Genomic DNA, 21,195 nt, shown 5'->3' with positions numbered 1-21,195 from the left:
ATGGAAAAACTAAGGACCAACTACAGGTCCTGGCTCACTGACATTTACTATAATTTGGTATTTCTAAGGCTTTTATGTACAGCCATAGCTTCAATATTGCATTATTTAAAACTGGATTAAAACAAATTATATCTTTAGGCTTTCAGATACTTCAGCTTCTTTTAAAAAGCAAGTTTAGAAAAGAAAAAAAGAATCCTCAGAAGATGTAATTTACAAAGAGTTATAAGCGCTAATATTACTTAAATAAAAATAATTCTCAATCTAAAATAGAACAGTATCTGTAATTAGTGGAATATAGAAAAATGCTCTGAGATTAAGACTTGAAGTGATTTATGAAATCAAAAAGAATATTATAGTTATACCTTTAAGATTCCAATACTAAATGTCTCTTAAAATACACTTGCATCACGCTATGTAAGATGACTTTACAGAATAAATGCAGTAATGATAAATAATGCAGAGACATTTTTGTACTTACCAATCCTGCTGCATACATGGGCACTATAACAGGTTGCTTCTTATTGCCCGTGAAGAGCTACACATGTGTTAAGAGAGAAAGAATACATACAGAGAGAATATGTTAAACAATGAAATAGTCTCCAAAATATTCTTGCAATGCTTTATACAAACATTGAGAATGATAAATATTAAAGAAATTGTTAAACTTCCCACATGCGGTTACACTTTTTATCTCCCAATCTAATTCTTCATTTTATAGTTAAGGAAAAACACTAAAACAACTTTTTCTAAAAATAGGAAATATCGATTGGAGAAAAATTTAGGTAGATTGATGTTTTTAAAAATATTTTTCTTTTTAAAAAATTTATCAATATACAATTTAGTTGATTTTTGTGTCCATTTACCAATTCCTCCTTTTCTCTCCTCTCCCCCATCAACATCATATTTGTTCATAGGTAGATTGATGTTTAAAAGTTGGTATATTCAAAATAAATGAACATTTAAACCAACTAATAATTGTTTTTCTGAGGAACTAGCTTATCACAGCTTAAACAGAAGTGTAAAAAAATTTCAAAACACCCACAGATCTATTAAAGGATTTGTCAATGTACTAAGAAAACTCACAATGTTTCTGGTGTCTATTCCCAAGGAGCACAAAAGCTTCTTGTTGCTATGGGAGCCGCCCCACTGATATCTCAAGCCATGTGCATCATGGATATCCTGCAGCTCTGTCCACACATCCAGCAGTTCCCTGCAAAGGCCATGATGAAGCCACCAACAACAGATTACTGGATAGCTTTCACTATGAATTCTACTTTTAATAAGACTACGACATATTATACCTTCCAATTAATCTTGTGCCTAACACAACTGTACAACTATTATCTGAATGAAATCGAGTCAATATTTACTGTATAGTCATTAGACAAGTAACTAAGTTAAGCTCATATGAAACAATGTGCCAGTAATCACGCAGAAATGTAGTCTGTGTGTTATTCTCTTTTTATTATTGACCAAAGGAAAAAATTTAAAAGGAAGAAAGAAATCACTTAATATACCTATTCAATACAGGTTGAGCATCCCTACATCTGAAAATCCCAAATCCTAAACAATTTTGGTCCCAAGCATTTGGGATAAAGGATACTCAACCTGTATTTGTGTTTTTTCCTTAAGCCTTGATTTCACAAACACATAGTTGCAATTGTAGCATATATGTAATTCTGTACTTTTTTTTTCTCCAGATTTTATGCATTTCCTAGTCCATATATGTATCTTTTTCAACGGCTGTGTAATGTTCTAGTAGGTTGGTGCACCATCACTTATTTAGCCACAAGCTTATAGTAGAGAATGTTATTTTTACTGTTTGGCTCCTATCAGTAATGCAATGAATATCTTTCTGTATTTTAGGGGGTGTGTTGTTGAATGGTTGTATTATTTCCTTAGAATGAATTTCTTGGAGAGAGATACTGGAGCCAAGAGTATGACCTATCTGTATAAACAGCACATTTAAAAAAACCCACATCTAAACAGTTTTAAATGGCAGAATATAAACCTTTTTGTCTCCTTCTCTTCTCAGAAATCATTCCAAAACAAAAATCAAGAATCAAAACCACAATCTCCATCTTCAGTGAAATTAAGAGATACTTGAAACCCTGTGCCACAAATATTGAAGTTACAAAGAGGAACAAACAAGTAGTATACTGACTTAGCTAAATGGAAGGAGAGAGCGGCAGAGAGACAATGTTTGCAGAGGCAGAGTATTAAAATACAAAAGAACAGCTCAGGAATAAGAATAGCTTTGAAATTAAAATTGGAAAATCAATCTAGATAAGAGTTCCAGAAAAAGAAAATAGTAACAATGAAGGGGAGGTAACTGTCAAGGTAATAATACAAAAAAAAATACCCAGTGCTGGAGAACAGAAGCCTTCAGATTGAATGGTCCTACCTAGAGGACAATCCAATAAATGAAAAAAGACTCACACCAAGATATTTCATTGCGAAATTTCAGAATATCAGCAACAAAGAAAAGATCTTAAACTATAAATTTGATGTGAGAATAGAACAAAATAAAATTTTACCTCCCATCTATCTTTTTTCTCAGGAGGCTATTAGAGAATATGCTTTATCAAAATGGGATCTAAGTGAAGGGAAGTCCCAAAACAACACATGTGTAAGAGGCCTAGAAATAATTTTAGGTGGAAACAGTACAATGGGGGGCTCCTGGAAAAAAATGGCATAGATAGCCTGATAGGTTTGGTCACAAGTAAAACTGGGTGTTAACAGGCTGTGGAAGGGTAGGGAAAGACTTAGTAAATGAAAAAGAGGCAATTATTTTTATTTATTTATTTATTTATTTTAAAAGATGACCGGTAAGGGGATCTTAACCCTTGACTTGGTGTTGTCAGCACCACGCTCGGCCAGTGAGCGAACCGGCCATCCGTATATGGGATCCGAACCCGGGGCCTTGGTGTTATCAGCACCGCACTCTCCCGAGTGAGCCACGGGCCGGCCCAAAAAGAGGCAATTATTAAGTCCAGGAAAAAGTTGCACTTTATTATAAAGGAAAGAGTGGCTTAGCAATTAACAATATATAAATGATTCTAATAATAAAAATACCAAACAACAAATTAACCAAAAACTGTGATATAAGTATACTGGGAAGATGAAGAGAGAATAGCAGAGTTAAGATCTAAATTCTCATTTATCATACTAGGAACACTGATTAAAATACTGATTTAGAAATATCAAAAGAAATAGCTCAAACTGGAGAAGCAGGGAGCTTTTTCATAGAGTCTTTCAGCATGACATGATTAAACTTTAACACAATAATGTTTTAGAATTGTTTTAAGAGAATCTTGTAAATAAGAAAAACACATGCTATCTAAAAACTGTCCACTACTTACCCACTTTCAGCTAAGGCCTCTCTTGTTTTTATTGGCAAAGTGCTTGTTTCCAGTAAGTGCTTCAGGGAAGTAACTTCCTCTTCAGCATCAGGGACAAATACAGAAGGAAAACATGCTTCGAAAATTCGTTCTAGGCGGTTTAGTAATGCTGTCTGCATCAAAACACCCCCCCCCCAAAAAGTTTATTTTAATAATGTCATAGTTTTATCATGAAGACAAACACACATATGCACACCCAGTCTGCTACTTTAAGAGAGGGAGGGAATCTACCATTCAGGTACAGAAAACAACTAAGAGAAAGGAATATAACTACTTATAGAACAACTGTTATAAATGATTACTTTAAATAATCATGATGATGATACAGTAGGTGACAAATGTAGCTACACACCAAGCACCTTACCTTATCTGGTATTTTACACACATTATCTTACTTAATCCATTACAAAATTTCACAAAGAAGAAAACTTATTACCCAATTGTACAATGAGAAAGCAATCTCAGAATTTGAATAGTTTGTCCAAAGCAAAAACAAAAAACCAGATAGCACTTATATCCTTTCCACCACACTGGGATGTTTCTTACCACCACTCACATACTCTAGATTTAGGAATAATAAGATTGGATGATCATAGTATGCTATTACAGCTGAACAGAACTATTTTCCTGGCCATAAACACTTGAATTTTGAAAGCTTTTAAAAAATATCTCTGCTGCTAATAGGACAAGCCAAAGTAGAAAAGAATGTCTTAATTTTTACTGAAAAGAAATTTAACATTTTGATAATCTGTGTTACCTTTCAGAAATTCCATTTCTACACTCTTCTATGATGCTATATGTGTATTTTTTTTATAGAACACTACCTTCCCTCCAAGAAAAGCCTGCATATTCCCTAGGGTATTTTCACCAAGAACAAACAGATAAATACCTTGGCATTTTGGAGTATCTTTACTAATTAAAACCTGCTGGATTTAGATTAGCCTACATTTTAGCATACCATTAGGTTTTTTGTATATGTGCAACCTACAGTAACATTTATTTCCATTTCCCTACCTGTATTTCAAGTACATTAAGGTATTTTTCAATTCAGCCCAATTTACTATTTAAACATCAAATACAGATTGTTATAAGTTAAAGCCTGTTGGAAGATTAAATGTACCAGTGTTCAAGAAAAATGCCACATCATGGTGGTACTTCCTGCCAAGTAACAAAAACAAGTTAATGCTTGATTTCTGTTGTGTAGTATAGTCAGCAACCAGAAAAATGAAAAAAGAAAAAATTTTCATAAACATATTTCCAAACCAAAACCTCTCTTTTGGGGCTGTGCCAGAGCAAAAAACTTAACACTGAATAATTAGTCTCAGGGTACTCTTGGGCTAACTCTAGAAAAGTGACTTTAACACCTTCATTATATTCATGTGTGTGACATGGGAAAAGGTTCTCATTATCAATTATGAACCCAAAGTAAAGGGTAGACTCGAGATCCCCAGGCTTGTGAAATTTGAGTGTGTCAGGGGGACCCGGCACTCACTTCAACAGAGGGAACGGACAGACATTACTTTTAAAGGGATCAGATAACCACATAATTGGAAACATGATGAGTGTTGGCTCTTCCTGGGCAAGGAAGGTAAACAAAAATTCACATATGACCAAATTTTATTTCTCTGTAAATTAAATCTTTCTTGTATCCTCTTTGTTATTCTCTTAATGGGATAGAAAAAAAATGTTTATCACAGGAAGAAAGATAGACCTAAAACACATTCAATCATTTGGGCAATATAACCCACAACTACCTACCAGGTCTTAGATAACACCAGTGAATAAATCCTCAAATAAGCAGAATGTATTTGAGGAAAAGAAATATTACATTGACCTAATCACCTCAATTTTTACTTCTTCCCAATCTCTTCCCATAAAGGATATAAATTACATGGAAAATTTTAAAGAAAGTTTAATATATCTTTAAGATTAGACATTAAATTTGATTGCTTCAAATCTTTTGTTGAATGAGGTAGAGCAGGGGTTGGCAATCTTTTCTACAGAGAGCCAGATACTAAGTATTTTAGGCCTGGTAGGCCATCCTTAATATGTGTGGTTGTGTTTCAATAAAACTTAATTTACAAAAACAGGCAGTGGGACAGATTTGTCCTGTGGGCCACAGTTTGCTGATCCCTGAAGTAGAGCAATAAATAAATAACATATAATCAGAATCCACTAACAGCATCACCCACCACAAGGAAGGAACTCAACAATTCAGCAAGAAAAGCAGCTAACAGAATTAACAAAGACTTTGATTAAAATTAAATTTGCTCTGACATTTTACTTTAAAAAGTATATACCAACTTCTAACTATTCACAAGACCAGTTTGGTGGTAAGAGCATCCTGCAAAAAGAGCTTCTCACTACTATCCTGTTCATGGTAATAAGTAATGCTAAATTTCATTTACCACTAGTTAATTCCAGTAAGTAAATGGCTGATATAACACTTTAACAGAGGGCTGTAGACCCAGGGGCTAAGACTCAGTTTCTGCATTTATTAGCTGGAGATATCAGTGTCTTCCTCACAGGGTGGATGACGAATTAGAGGATTAAATACGTGGTACACAGTGTGTATCAGAGGTGGCAGTTTTTTTTTTATCATTATTACTGTTATCACACAGATGATATATACAGGCACAGTGGCCTTCTAGGAAATAAAATAAATGAGTGTCAAAACTAGGTTCAAAGACCACTAAGGATATTTCTCTACCACTGTTTAGTATTTTAAATTATTATGAAAATACCTGTCTCAATCTATTTCTACCATAATGTGATATAACAAGAAATTAAATAACCCAAGTACTTTGGATCCTTCCCAAGACTGCCCTATTTAGTCGGGGGAAAAAGCACCTAGTTTTTAAGTATTTTTAAGAGCCACTTACGTTGGTGGTTGGCTTATTTGCATTTGTGACTTAAATCTTGATTATATTATGAAACACAAAGTATATAAATCACACATTAGATGTGTTTAAGAATACTTCACTTCCCAAGAAGCACAATAAAGTTAAAAGGTCAAAAATGTGATGGAACATAGTCCAAATAACCTGGTAAATAGAACAGGTACAAGAATATAACTAATATAAAGCTCAGAAGAAGAGAAATCAAACAACCTACTACAAAAAGTTTCTCTTGTGACCAAACAGGTTTCTTTCAAGAAAGATTTTCCAAAACAGATTATAATCAGGCACTAAATTAAAAAAAAAAATTATTTTGCGCATAAAATTTGAACATTTGAGGCAAAAGGTATATCAGAACTGTGATACAGGCAAAGGTTTTTAGGTTTTTTGGGGAGAGGTCAGGTTTTTTCTTTTTTTGTAAATATGTTAAATAATTTTAACTGTTTTAAAATATATATAATTTTCCCCTCAACACTAATCAGCCAAGGATAGTTTAATATATGCAACAGCCTTAAGCCAAATCAGCATTAAAATTTAGTATCACATTGAAACTAGAGTCAATAAAGTAAAATATTAAACTTGCATTTAATCTAATGTTTATTAGTAAAAAGGAACTCTGTTTACTTTATCCTGTTTATATGAACTCCTGTTTTTAAATAGGGGATGTCTAATCCTGGTTTTGATAAACTGGGGGCACCACCCAATTTTTTAAACTCTGTGTAGCTGATTAACTAAGAAAAAGACTGCATTGAACAGTGGCATTTATTAACATATAATAGTACATGTGGCTTTGTATTAAATTTAAAATTTCAAAAACTTATACTTAATTATTTGCAATTAGTAGAAAGTCAGACTGGCTGAGCTCTAGTTTCCTCAAGCAAATAAGAAAGCATATGTAAAGCATACAGTATCAGTATAACCCAGTTTAGGAAACTGAGGGCCTAAACTTAGTAAAAGATCAAAAGATGTTCTCTGAAACATACTCAGAAATTGTAAAAGCTTGATATGGTGCATTACAGTTTCCCTTACATACTGCTTGCCATGTGCCAGGCATTATTCTAAATGCCTTAAAATACCAGCTCATTTAAGACTCATAAGAACCATATGAGGGAGGTAACAATAATACTGTCTTGATTTTCTGGATGAGAAAAATGGAGCCCAGAGAGGTTAGGTTAACTTGCTCTTGGTCACATGAGTATTAAATGGAGGCTGAATTCTAACCCAGGAAGTATAACTTCAGAGTAGGTGCTCTTAACCACTATATTACACTGTCATCAAAGCAGTTCTAAGTTCAATTTCTAAAAACTACAGGAGCTTCAAGGGCAGGGACTATGTTTTATTCTTGAATCTCTAGTACCTAGGTTCCTGCATGTAGTTGGTATAGGAATATTAATTAAAAAAAAAAAAAAGTACTTCACTTATTTAAGACTGCAGCAGGGGGCATAATTGTTCTAGTTACCAAAGTACATCTTATTGTAAGCCATAGAAATAATTTATTTTTGTACATCAGTTGGGCATATTTACGTAATGATAACATACAAAAATAACAATAGCTGAATGCCTTCCACTTACTATACTATGCTTGACTCTCCACATGTATTACTCGAGTATTCTAAAATAAACCCAGCAAGATGTATTACTGTCTCCATATTATAGACGAAGAAACTAAAGCTCAAGGAGATTAAGATAATTAACCACAGTCTTACTGCTAGGATGGGGCACAGCAAGGGTTTCATACAAACTCTGACTCCAGAGCCTACATTCTTTCCACCAAATGATGCTCTTGCTTACTTTTGTGGTCTTTAAGACATTTCTAGCCTTTAGTTAAGTAATTCATCTGTTAATTGCTAAGGTGATGACTAAAAAAAATCAAATGATTTCATCTAACACTACAATTCATAGTTTTCAACAAAGTTATAAATTTTTACTAAAGAATCAGTGCTGTATTCTGAATATGAAGGTAACAAGTGCACACACACTTGGCATGCTATTTAGTTGAAGTTACAATACTAACTAAATGGCAAAGTAAATAAATATTCAAACCAATTAGTTGAATTTTAAATGCCTTCAACTTCAAAGTATAAGAGAAAAAATAGTCATCAGTTCTTCCCTGAATATGGAATAAGGAAAATGATGACTGGTTAGCTGAATACCAGTTTATGTAACTCAGGCATGTCCTTCCATTCATACATATACCAAATTCTAAGCCTAGGAGACAGCAGCACATTTGGCCATTAAACATTTTAAGAACAGGGGCTCTGATAAATGTAGAGTTGCAAATCAAATGCTCTTCAAGGCAAGTGTCAGACTCCCTTTTTATTTTCTCTGTTAGGGTACAATGCTATGAACCCAATAGAGGAGGTCTGTTATTTGCACAGAAGTGCACTTGTGCTCAGAAGAGATCTTTTATAAAGAATGAGCTCACAAAAGTCATAATGCAGCTTGGGCTATACTACATCTCTAAAAGTACACTGATTTTTATAGCTTTTCTCTATCTTTCCCAATTTTCTCATATATTTTCCTAAGACAATCTTTTATTATCTTGAATGTCTCTATAGTTATTATTTTTTCAAACCAAATTAGATCTGTGAGAAACTAAAAATGATTACCCAATGGTTTAATTCATCAAAGGGGGAAAAGCATCATGCATGAATTTACAACTTGTACTCATTCCCAATTCTGTCATATCCCTATGTCAGGAGTAGGGGAAGAATTTTATCCACTGGTGCAAACAAGCCATATTATCTAATGCAGAGCTTCCGAACTGGTATGCCTTAGTCACAAACAGGTTACTCTTCTAAAAATCCTGAAAGCTATATATGGACATATGGTGTTTCCTGTTGTGATAGTTAATTGAGTGGGCCACAGGGTGCCCAGACATTTGGTCAAACATTATTCTGAGTGTGCCTGTGAGGGTGTTCCTGGATGAGGTTAACATCTGAATTGGTAGACTGATTAAAGCAGACAGCCCTCCCTAATGTGGGTTGGGCCTCATGCAATTAATTGAAATCCTGAATAGAACAAAAAGGCTGAGTAATAGGGAACTTCTCTTTCCTTTCTTCTTGAGGTGGGACATCAGTCTTTTCCTACCTTCAAACTCAGACTGAAAAATCAGCTCTTCTTGGATCTGTAGCCTGGTGACTTTTGGACTAGAACTCACACGATTGCCTCTCCTGGTTCTCAGGCCTTCGGAATCAGACTGGAACTACATCGCTCTTGGGTCTCCAGCTTGCTGACTGTAGATTTTAGGATTTGTCAATCTCCAATGAATCTCTGTCTATCTGTCTCCCTGTCTGTCTCTCTATCCACACATACATCCTATTGGTTCTGACTGTCTGGAGAACCCTAACTAATACACCTCTATTTTATATATAGAGTACAAAATGGGGTATAAAAAGATTAAGAGTATTGAAAGTCTCATCCAGCTTTCCAGAGGGGTGTGTAAGACCAGCACCTGGGATCCTAGACTCTGGTTCTTATGCCACTCTAATGCTTATCTACTTTAAAGTATCTTGTATTTAAGGTAACTCTTAAAATTCCTTCAACATATTTCCAGTTAGTTTTCCTTTCTTGCTCAGGAACAGAAGTTGATTAATGTCAGTTTCAATATCAACAGCATTAGGTTTTGCTCTTAAGTGGAAGTTTAGAAGAAACATAAAATCCACTGGGTAATTTAACCTTCCATTTAAGAGGATACTTTATGCCTCCCCACCATTAAATATTAAATAAGATATCAAGTACAATCTATAATTGTATACTTATCAATCCCCAATTTCAAGTTATACAAAAAGAGTGACCAACTGTAATATTTACCATGCTCTAAAAAGATGACTTGTCTCTTCTGCCCAATGTCTGGATGAATCTAGTAAAGTATTTCTATCTATTTTGGAACTGACCACCAGAATGTCAAATTTTCTGAAGGAAAAATAGCAAAAGGAAATGCTATTCAAGTACTTAAAGTAAGTAAAGGTCTATAAGGCCAAATTCTTAAATTTTCATTCCCTTATTTTGTTGCTTACTTCTGTTTTCAGTCATAGGTTCAATGTTCACCCACATAAGGGAAAACATGCACAAATCTTAGACAGATGATTAAATAAACAAAGTTGAAAATGTAGGATTGGTTACATTCAGTTTGAGAAATGCTGATTTTCTAGTGAAAAGACCAATAACTTAATCTCAAAATAACACAAGCCAAAGTATTAGTGATTCTCCCCCCACTCGCTTTGTGAGACTCTTAATTTTTAAAGCTCTCAAAACAAATCTTCAGCCAATAACATTTACTATCAATTAGATGGCTAACAACAAAAAATGACTCATAGCCTCCTTTTCTATAGCCAATTAATATGAAGAGATTACTTGCCAATTACTTAAATTCTCAAATAACATCCAGAGCTATATTTTAAAATTTTACTAAAGCCTGATGTTAAAAATTTACAAAAGCTCAGGGTTAGACAATGTTTATAACATTATCTGTTTTTATCATACATCTAAGAAAAAGGCATTTTGGCTACTTCAATCAAGATTCTTTTGGCCAGCTGCCAAAAAAAGAAAAAGGTTCTTTTCTGAAATATTAAAAGGTTTAAAAAAATAGAAAATTGTTTAAAAAACATGCATAATGGTCTTTTTTGGCGGGGGGGCGGGAAGGACTGTTTTGGAAGTAAGGAGGGTTATGTTGCTGTCATTTTGTTTTGTTTTAAATTTCAGCCCCAAAAGTGAAGAACAGTTTTGACCTCTTTTGCCTTTGCACAGTGGAGATACTACTGCTGTACTTGTCTTTCTCTGCTATTTATAAGAATGTTAACAAGATAATGAAATATATTGAACTTTGAGTTCTCAGAAAAAATTATTCACTGAAGGAGAAGAGTATCTACTTCTCGATGTTCGTGTATGGTTTTCACATCAAGGCTTGAACCCTTGGAAGTTTGCTTGGAGCCACATCTGAGAATTAATTTGACTGAGAACATTTTATAAGTTTGGAAGATTTCTGCTTGGTTGACTTTTCCCTACCTAAATAACAAATTATTGCAATAAACCCAGTGAAGATATATTTATTAAAATTTGAAGATATCCTTTTGGTAGGTTAAAAAAAAAAAGTGCTAAAAAATACGAACCTGGTCAATGTCACATACCAAATATAGTTGACCCTCAAACAATGTAGGGGGTTAGGGGCACCGACCCCTTGCATAGTCAAAAATACTCATAACTTTTGACGCAACCAAAACTTAACTACTTATAGGAAGCCTTACCGATAACATGAACATCCAATCAACACATATTCTGTATATTATATGTATTTTATACTGTATTCTTACAATAAAGTAAGCTAGAGAAAAGAAAATGTTATTGAGAAAATACATTTACAGTACTGTATTGTATTTACTGAAAAAAATCCCCCACATATAAGTGGACCTGCACAGTTCAAAGGTCAACTGTATAGTGAAGTGGAAGAAATGTGAAATGACAACTACACCATTTCTCTGCCTTCAAAAAATGAAGAATTGTTTCCTATATTTGTTTAATTAAACTATCTGAGCTTGAAATTCTAAAAGACTCTCATGACATTTTGTCAAAGCACAATTTAGACAAAATCACTTGATAGCATTCTATTCAGTACACTAGTTGCATCCAGGTAAGATTCAACAGGAATAAATCATTTCAAGTTTTAGCATTAAAAACCCTAATGTTTACTGTCATTAATTTGTGAGAATGTCTGTGCTGTCCTTAACATTGCAGCAACTAGAAGAAACATTTTAAGAAAAATAATAATAAATCTAATCCTGATCAAAAGGACTAGATAATGCACTTTTCCAGCAGAATTTGAAGGCCAAGGAAGAAAGTGCAGACCAAAGTCTCCCTCACAACAGCAGAATAAGAATGAACTTCACTGTTCAATCTTTATTGACTTCTGAATCACTCACTCACTTAGCAGGGCTTACGCATTTTTCTACCTCAACTTTCTTCCCAAATTTCTCCTTCCAGCCTTTTCCAGCAGTTTCTCCTCCCATCCATCTCCAAATTCTGCTCATTTTGCATCACCCATTCAGCAAAAATAACAGCCTGAGGCCTAAGCCAAACAAGTCTCAAGAAGTCTTAATGTATTTTGCCAGTTTACATTTTGGATATTTACAGTTTTTGTTTCATATTTACAAAAACAGAATTAGAGGCTGGCCAGTGGTTAGAGCATAGTGTGGATAATACCAAGATCAAGGGTTCAGATCCCTGTACCTGCTGGCTGTTAAAAAAAAAAAGGAATATTAAGGGAGGTTGAAAGAAAAATTACAAAAATAGAATCATACTACAAAATTCTTATTTTTCAGCAGATTGTTCACTTACTTTAAAATTTAATTTTATCTTCATAAAAGTGAAGAAGATACTATGCCTTCTTTTTATATACAATTGAGTATAGAAGTAACTTACCCAAAATCATAAAGATTTTAAGAGGCTGAGTCAAGATTCTAACTCAGATCTGTCAGATTCCATGAAGCCCATAATTTATTACCTTCCATATGCAGTTATCGAATTATACATAAATCAATCAACTTGTATGATGTAAGAAATTCCTATTTGAAGTAGTCATACTTTTAAAAATTCATTATCTGATGATGTTAAAAGTTCTTTTTTTTTTTTTTTTTTTATAAGATGACCGGTAAGGGGATCTTAACCCTTGACTTGGTGTTGTCAGCACCACGCTCAGCCAGTGAGCGAACCGGCCATCCGTATATGGGATCCGAACCCGGGGCCTTGGCGCTATCAGCACCGCACTCTACCGAGTGAGCCACGGGCCGGCCCGATGTTAAAAGTTCTAAGGCTACAAATTTAAGATCATCCAATACCAGTGTCACCCTATACTCTACTGAGATGAAACTGAATAGGGAAAGGGTCAGGTCAAAACCAACAGTCTTCATTTTGCATTATAATTAGTTCACTTCTTCTTTAAAATTGCAAGGTTCTGACTCAATAATAAATCCTTCAATAGGAATAATATTCATTAACCAAACCATGTAATAACTGAATTAGCAAATAAAACTATTCAGACACCCAAAGCCAACTGAAAAGTGATTAGCTGTGCACACCAACTGGTAACACCATAATTTCTCTAATATCATAATGTGTCAAAAGTATCGAAGCAATGATGTATATATAACCTTTTCAATTAACACAGACTTTGTAATATTTCCAATTGAAACTGGTTTTCTTAAAAAAGATAACTGGAGAAGTTTGTAGATTCTGATTTAATCACAGTATCTTTAAAATAAGCCTGTGGACCAGGTGTTACATATATATTCAATTATCAGTATAAAGCAGTGATTTTCAAGGGAGTGCCCTCTTCCACACGGCTAAGGTTGAGGAAAGGTGAAATTTAGCACAAGGTACAACTTCGGACTGGGGTAACAACCTGGATATCAAGCTACACTTCTAGGGGTTACTTTAGGTCAAAATAACACAATGAATCTTCTCTGCAAGGGTCTGAACCACATACAGGGGCTAAGGGGTAAAAATATTCTCTCTGTCACACCTACTCCCTAAGAAGAGTAAAATACACACGTACATTTGTGAGAAGCAGATAAATACAACCACAATAAGTCAACCTATAAGCCATTTTTTGTTCTAGGACTAAGCCTTAATTCATCTCATACCCTCACCCCAGGCCTTTTAGTAGCTGTTAAACTATGAGGTCCAAATCTGCTTTTTTCCTAAATCTTTCTCTATCCTTCAATTCACTATAGGCTTCAGCACAGGATGAGGTTTCAAATTCTGCTTGTTCTTTCCTGCAATCAAAACTGTACTTCAATCTCCTTGGTCTTTGATAGACAAAATTAACAGACATTTTTTTCTGAGCTTAAAAAGAAATCTTCTATATCTCAGTTTAACCTTCCTTTAAAATCCCTGTAAAGGTAAAAACTGAAGGATTTATTGGAAATAGTTAATTAGCTAATTAATGATTTTTTACATGAATGCTATTTACATTCACCAAAAATCCAAGTTGATGCATTTCTGTAAATATTAAAGAAACTCACTGATATAAAGTAAAATCTTACCAAGCTTTATTGCAGGACTATCTATTCATAGTTTCCCAAAGGGTTGTGAAAAATGTAAGTAATCTACAAATCAGGCAAGCATTAATTATTATAAAGAGACTCCTTTAACAGGTATTCAGTTGAAAAAATATTTTTTGAAAAGCTGAATTAGAAGCCTCCACAACAATTAATATGTCACACAAAACAGAGAAAATTATTAAATACCTGAACTGAAGTGGCTGATTCCTGTAAATGGCCACTAGCAACTGTTCCTTTGGAAGTTGCTAAAGGGACATCGTGTGTTGTGGGGGTTCCTGGAGTATCAATATTGTCATCCATCCTATGTGACTGCCAGGCTTCCTTTCGATGATGAGATTCAGTAGCCTGCTGGTCTCCAAAAGCAGCCCAAGAACAACTATCTTTTTGTTCACCCTCAAAAGCATTCCAATCTACAACTTGGCTAGGACCAGCTGAACTGAAGTCCGCAAAATCATCTGAGTCTTGAAAAGCAGTGGAATCATCTATATTTGGCACAGAATCAAAATCTCCAAACTCACCTTCCTGCCCTTTTTTCAGTTTTGAAACAAGTTCGGTGTGTGTTCCACTAGATATTTTTGCCAACTGACATCCCTCTGATAAACTTTCAGAAGTCTCTTTTAGATCTGACTCAGTAAATATCATTTCCTCTTGGCAAGAAATAGCATTTGAATCCCCAAATTCTCCAAAGTCATCACCTGGTTCACTAAAATGTGGAAAGTGCTCTGAGGATTCTTCAAATGTGAGATCGCTCATTGAATCTTGAGTACCAGTAACAAAAGGTGGAGTTGCACCACTGGCTGTGCCAAAGTCACCAAAATCATCCTCATTGGTATCGTTGCAAGTCACAAAGTCATTACTACTATCACCATTTCTTACACTTACAGAATCATCCAAAACATTTTCTTCTGTGGAATCAATGTTTGGGCTTTGGGAATTAGAAAACTTTCTACTTTCTTCTTTGGAAGAATCAATTTCACTGTAAGCATCGGAAGTTTTGATAGAGTCCATGCATAGGTCAGCATATTTAGAAGTAATTAAATCAAGTTTTTTCTCAGTTTTACATAGTTCTCTCCTAATGGCTTCTGAATTACCAGCTGAGTCTACCAAACTCCAAGCCTTTGATTGAACACTTGAATTTAAAAATTCGTCCTGTTGCAGTGTTGGAAGGCCTTGTTTTTCAACACTGAAACCTCTGTTAGTCAGTATGTTTATTTCTGAAACACAAACCTCATCTTCTCCATCAGTGTTTCCTTTATTGTCAAAGCTTCTACCCAAAGAAGAATTCAGTTCATTGACTCTGTTAATTTTGTTTTCCTGAATGGTTAGAGATTCTCTATCATTTAAAACTAAACATCCTATTTCTTCTAGTTGTATCCTTTCCTTTTTAGAAAATGTGGCAAAATCTGCAAATTCCTCAGCAGGACTAGGTGCAGAATCTGAATTATACTCAGTGCTATGAGTGCTAAGAGGCTTCTGTCCTTTTGAATCGGCTACATTGTCCAGATCATCTGTTCCCTGAGGATTTACAGTTTCCAACACTGCAAACCCATTTGTTAGAATCTCCAGACAAGGAGGCTTTTCACCGTTGCAGCTCTCTGACTGCTTGTTTTGATGAACAACGTTAATATCAGTTCTAAAATCTCCCGGAGAGAAAATTTCCGGTGTTCCAACATTCTGTTTCTGCTCCTCTACTTTATTTAAATCTCCCGAATTTTCCATGCCATCAATGGAAATATTTAAAGTTTTAGATGAAATTACTTCTTTGCTGGTGTTAGAAAGTAAAACATTGGACTGTCCCTTCATAGGAGTAGAAAGTTCAGCAATGATGTTCTTATCATTACCATTTTCAATGGACTTAAAGCTCGTAAGGCTATCTACTTTCTCTGAGAAATCAGGAATTGGCATAAAATGGTTTGAAGGTACAAACTCTTCCTTGGGACGAGTATAATCTGGTGTATCAAAATCAACAAACTCTACACCAGAGGAGCTAACTTCTGAAAACCCACCAAATTCCCCAAATTCATCATCATCATCTTCTGCTCCATTGTCTAGTGGTGGTGGGGATGAAGAATACATTCGAATGATGTCTGGCTCCATTGTTTGATTGCTTTCAAATAATTAATTTACACCTGTAAAAAAGAAAAAAAGATTTTTTTATTTTATATAACAAGGTCTTTCAAAATTCTCTCAAAGCTACTTTAAAACAATGCAAATTTACACTGCTCTGTTTTGTATCTTTTAAACTATTTTCCTCTTAGGTGAGATTACTTTACACAGCTATAACATACTGGCAAAAAAATATTCTCTCTTTTAGTGTATGTTACCAAGGGCACAGGTAAGTACATTAATGAAATTTGGGGACTTCAGAAAATTTTGAATATACACTTGCAAAGGTACACCTACAAAATTCTCTCTTGGGCACTTGCTTGTTCTGTTAAGATCTTTCAAATTCACTGGGGAATTCAGTGCTTGTCTTATGGATTTGTATGTGTTCTTTATAAATAAAAGACATGAAAGTTTTCTCTCTAATAACTGCTACAAATACTTTCTTCACTTTGCTTTTCAATGTTTATTTCTATTTTTGTAAAGCATTTCTTTCTTTTCTTTCTCTCCCTCCCTCTTTTTTCCTTCTTTCTATTTATTTATGCTGGCCAGTACAGGGATCAAACCCCGGACCTTAGTGTTACCAGCACCACACTGTAACCAACTGAGCTAACCACCTCACTCACTGCTTATTTCTGACTCAAGTCAATTTTTTAAAAACTTTTAATTTTGAAATAAAGACTCACAAGAAGTTGCAAAAATAGTACAGAGTTCCTTTGAATATTCCACTCAGCTTCCTCCCATGGTAATATGGTAAATAACCATAGTACACAAACCAGGAAAATGACATTCAGTACAGTACTATCAACTAAGGTACAGACCTTGTTTGGATTTTACTAACTTTGTGTGTGTGTGGTTTCATGAGATTTTATCAGGTGTAGATTATATTAGAGTAACCATCATTATGACTAAGAACTGTTCCATCAATGCAAAGAACCTCCCCTGTGTTACCCCTTAACAGTCACACCCTTTCCTAAATCCTGGCCCTTGGCAACCACTCATCTGTTCTCCATCATTATAATTTTGCTACATCAAAAGTGTTATGTAAATAGAATCATATACTATGTAACCCTTTGAAGCTGGCTTTTTTCACTCAGCCTATTGCCCTTGAGAGCCATCCATGTTGCTTCATGTATCAATGATTCATTTCTTTTTTTTTTTTTTCTGACTGGTAAGGGGATTGCAACCCTCGGCACGGTGTTGTCTGCACCACGCTCAGCCAGTGAGCGCACTGGCCATCCCTATATAGGATCCGAACCCGCGGCCTCGGCGCTACCAGAGCCGCACTCTTCCAAGTGAGCCTCGGGACCAACCCATTCATTTCTTTTTATTGTTAAATAGTATTCTGTTGTACAGATGTACCACAGTTGTCTATTCATTCACTCCATATAGGACATTTGGGTTGTTCCAGTATTTTCCTTTTACAAATAAAGGTGCTAAGAACATTTGTGTGCAGATTGTTATGTGAACATAAGTTTTCATTTCTATAAGATATGTATATCCAGATATGTGAATACTGAGTCATATGGTATGTTCACTGTTTTCTCAAGTTAATTTATTTAATCTTTCTATTTGCAATTTTCTCATTAAATTGCTTCTATATAAGCTTAAGATTTAAAAAAAAAATTTTTCCCTCTACTTTTAGGGTTTTGTTTTGTTTTTACATTTAATTTTTAACATATCGAGAATTTATTTTGGTGTATGATGTAAAACAAAGATCTAAGTGGATTTTTCTTCCTAAACAGCCACACAATAACCATAATTCCATTTGTTGAATAGTCCTTCCCATACTCATTAATTTATGATAGCTTCTTTTTTTTCACATATTTAATTCTTAAACGGACTCTGTTTGCGTTATTCTGTTCCTCTGAGCTAAGGAGTCAAAAGTGCCACAATTTCAGACTTAACATTAAAAGCAATGGGAAGACTAACAACCAAAGCCCTAGAATAAAACCAGCCCATAAATAATGAATTAATACTTCTTGCAACTCACAGTTGCCAAGTAAGACATATGAGGAAAACATTTACTACAAAATCCAACTAGTTTTGCAAGTTAGAAAAAGTCATATTCTTTCAACTCTCAGGATAAAATTTCCTAAAATCTTCTTGTTTTAGAGTGAAGGTACCTTAGAAACCACAAAATTCAACTTAGAAATGAGGAAAATGAGGCTTATTGGTGAGTAACTTTCCCAAAGTTCATACAAATGCTTAACGGAGAATGGCTTCAGAATTTTGAAAAGGAACACTGAGGTCAATGGCTGGTCAGTCACTGAGAGTTACCCGAAAGGAATGAGCAAATCACAAAAAAAGTAAAAGTCTCCATTGTCATATATCTACTTGAAATTATCTTCCTCATGAAGTAAGCACTATATAGAAAGAAATAACTGCTTTAGCTCTGAGATACTCCTGCTGCTGCTGACTTAAAAAGAAAAATAGTAAAAGATACACATAAATCCTATTTTCTTCCCCTATCTATTATCCTGATAACCCCTTCTAGTGCTCAGTGTACAGGGTAATTTGACCTCTGACAATTTCCCTCTAATTATGAAGTTCCTTTTATTTAAAAACACTGCAATTATTAATAATAGTGTGGGGAAAGAGATCTACAGTGCTGGTGGAAGTGTAAACTGTTAACTCCAGAAGGCGATCTGGCTATATTACGCAAACTCTTTTTAAAAGAAATTTAAAATAAAATGCTCCAAATGGACTGTTTAAGCAAATTATACTATATCCCTACAATAGCACATTATGTAGCCATTAATTGCATGATTCCCTTTTCTAAAATTTAAAAGCATTCATAATGAGGGGGACATGTCAAAAGGTCACAAACGCCAGCTTGAAGGGGCTACTAGCCAAATCAGGGACAATTTGAGCATCGAAATAAAGATAAACAAGTGAATAAACTGAAAGTTAGATGAGGAACAGGATATTTGCAGAGTTTTAAAGTACCTCCCCACAATATACTTAATTACAAAGGGAAAAAGTGTAACTTTACCATGGTGAAGCCTGACACTACCTTAAGTGATCAACACGAACATCATCAGTAACAGAAACATTGAAATCATGCACCACCTGATAAGATGCAATGAGAAAATTACAGGATCACTTCTGGAATATTCCTGCCAAAAATACATAACCTCAATTCATGAGGAAACTTCAAAAAACTCAAATTGAGACAATCTACAAAATAATTGGCCTGTAATTTTCATAAGTATCAAGGTCACGAAAGTCAAGGAAAATACTAAAGAACTGTTTCAGATTGAAGATGACTAAAAAGACACGACAAGTAAACGCAACACTTGATTCTCAACTGGACCCCTTTCTATAAAGTTCATTACTGGGATAATTGTGAAGCTTGAATAGAGTCCAAGGATTAGATAGCAGCAATATATCAATGTTAATTTGATTTTGATGATAGTATTGTAGTTATGAAAGAGAATATCCTTGGTTGTAGGAAATACACATTACAATATTTGGGAGTGATTGTGCATCGGGTTGGTAACACAGTCTCAAATTGTTCCAAAAACAGTTATTTGTATTGAACTTGCAACTTTTTATACATTTGTGATTGTTTCAAAATGAAACAAAAGTTAAAAGCATTCAAGGAGATTTATGTCTGCATTTAAATATGCACATTTTACAATAAATGTGTGCTACTTATACAATACTAACATAATACCTTATTTTTTAAATCATGGTAAAATATACAAAACATAAAATTTATCAATTTAACCATTTTTAAATGTATAGGTCAGTGGCATTAAGTAGATTCACACTGTTGTGCAACCATCACCATCATCATTCTAAAGAAAAATATCTTTATCTTCCAAAATATCAAAATATCTTCTGTACCCATTAAACAATAATTCCCTATTCTTCTCTCCCCTCAGCTCTTGCAACCATCATTCTACTGTCTCTATGAATTCGACTACTCTAGGTACCTCATATAAGTGGAATGATATAGTATTTATCCTGTTGTGACTGGCTTATTTCCCATAGCATAAAGTCTTCAAAGTTCATTCATACTGCAGCATATGTCAGAATTTCCTTCTTTTTTAAGGCTGAATAATATTTCACTGTTATGTCTATACTACAATTAGTTTATTCATTCATCTGTCAATGAACACTTAGATTGGTTCTACCTTTTGGCTATTATAAATAATGCTGCCATGAATATGGGTATACAATATATCTTACTTTATAACTTTTTATTCTGAAATAAAAACAGACTAAAAGAAAGTTGCAAAAACAGTATAGAGACCTATACACTCTTAACCCAGCTCCCACTAATCGTGACATCTACTCATATAGCTGTAGTACAACAGCAAAAGTGGAAACTGACAGTTGGTATATTACTGATAACAGACCTATTCAATTCTTACCATTAAACAAACAAACAAACAAAAACCCCTGGCATTTGTGTTTTGTGTATTTCTACCATTTTACCCCCTGTATAGGTCTGTGCAACTACCACCACCGAGATATAAAACTGCCCCCACCCCACCTCCATCTCTATCCCTTGGCATTCACTAATCTATTCTCCATCTCCACAGTTTTGTCACTTCAAAAGTGTTACATAAATAGAATCATAAAGTATGAAACCTTTTGAGGTTAACTTTTCACTCAGTATAATGCCATTTAGGTTGATCCTGGTTATTGCATGTAAAAAGGTCAGTCTTTTTTATTACTGAATATTGTTCCATCAAACGAATGTGCCAGTTTGTTCAACCATTCACC

At 34.4% G+C, this 21,195-nt stretch overlaps 1 protein-coding gene across 7 annotated transcripts in view; it reads right to left on the bottom strand.

The window, feature by feature from the left end:
* AFTPH (aftiphilin) overlaps positions 1-21,195 on the bottom strand; it is a 63,238-nt gene that overhangs the window by 21,622 nt on the left and 20,421 nt on the right. For all 7 annotated transcript variants that reach the window (XM_063078548.1, XM_063078549.1, XM_063078553.1 and 4 more), the window contains exons 2-5: positions 14,542-16,484; positions 3,363-3,514; positions 1,084-1,210; positions 479-535 (exon numbers count right to left, since the gene is read on the bottom strand). In XM_063078548.1, coding sequence (XP_062934618.1) covers positions 479-535; positions 1,084-1,210; positions 3,363-3,514; positions 14,542-16,452 — 2,247 coding nt within the window. In that variant the 5' untranslated portion in view covers positions 16,453-16,484. The remainder of the gene's footprint in view (positions 1-478; positions 536-1,083; positions 1,211-3,362; positions 3,515-14,541; positions 16,485-21,195) is intronic.

This window comes from Cynocephalus volans, chromosome 14 (assembly GCF_027409185.1).
Source record: "Cynocephalus volans isolate mCynVol1 chromosome 14, mCynVol1.pri, whole genome shotgun sequence".
Lineage (NCBI taxonomy): Eukaryota > Metazoa > Chordata > Mammalia > Dermoptera > Cynocephalidae > Cynocephalus > Cynocephalus volans.
The sequence above is the reverse complement of the archived record's forward strand: the minus strand, read 5'-3'. Positions and strand labels throughout refer to the sequence as shown.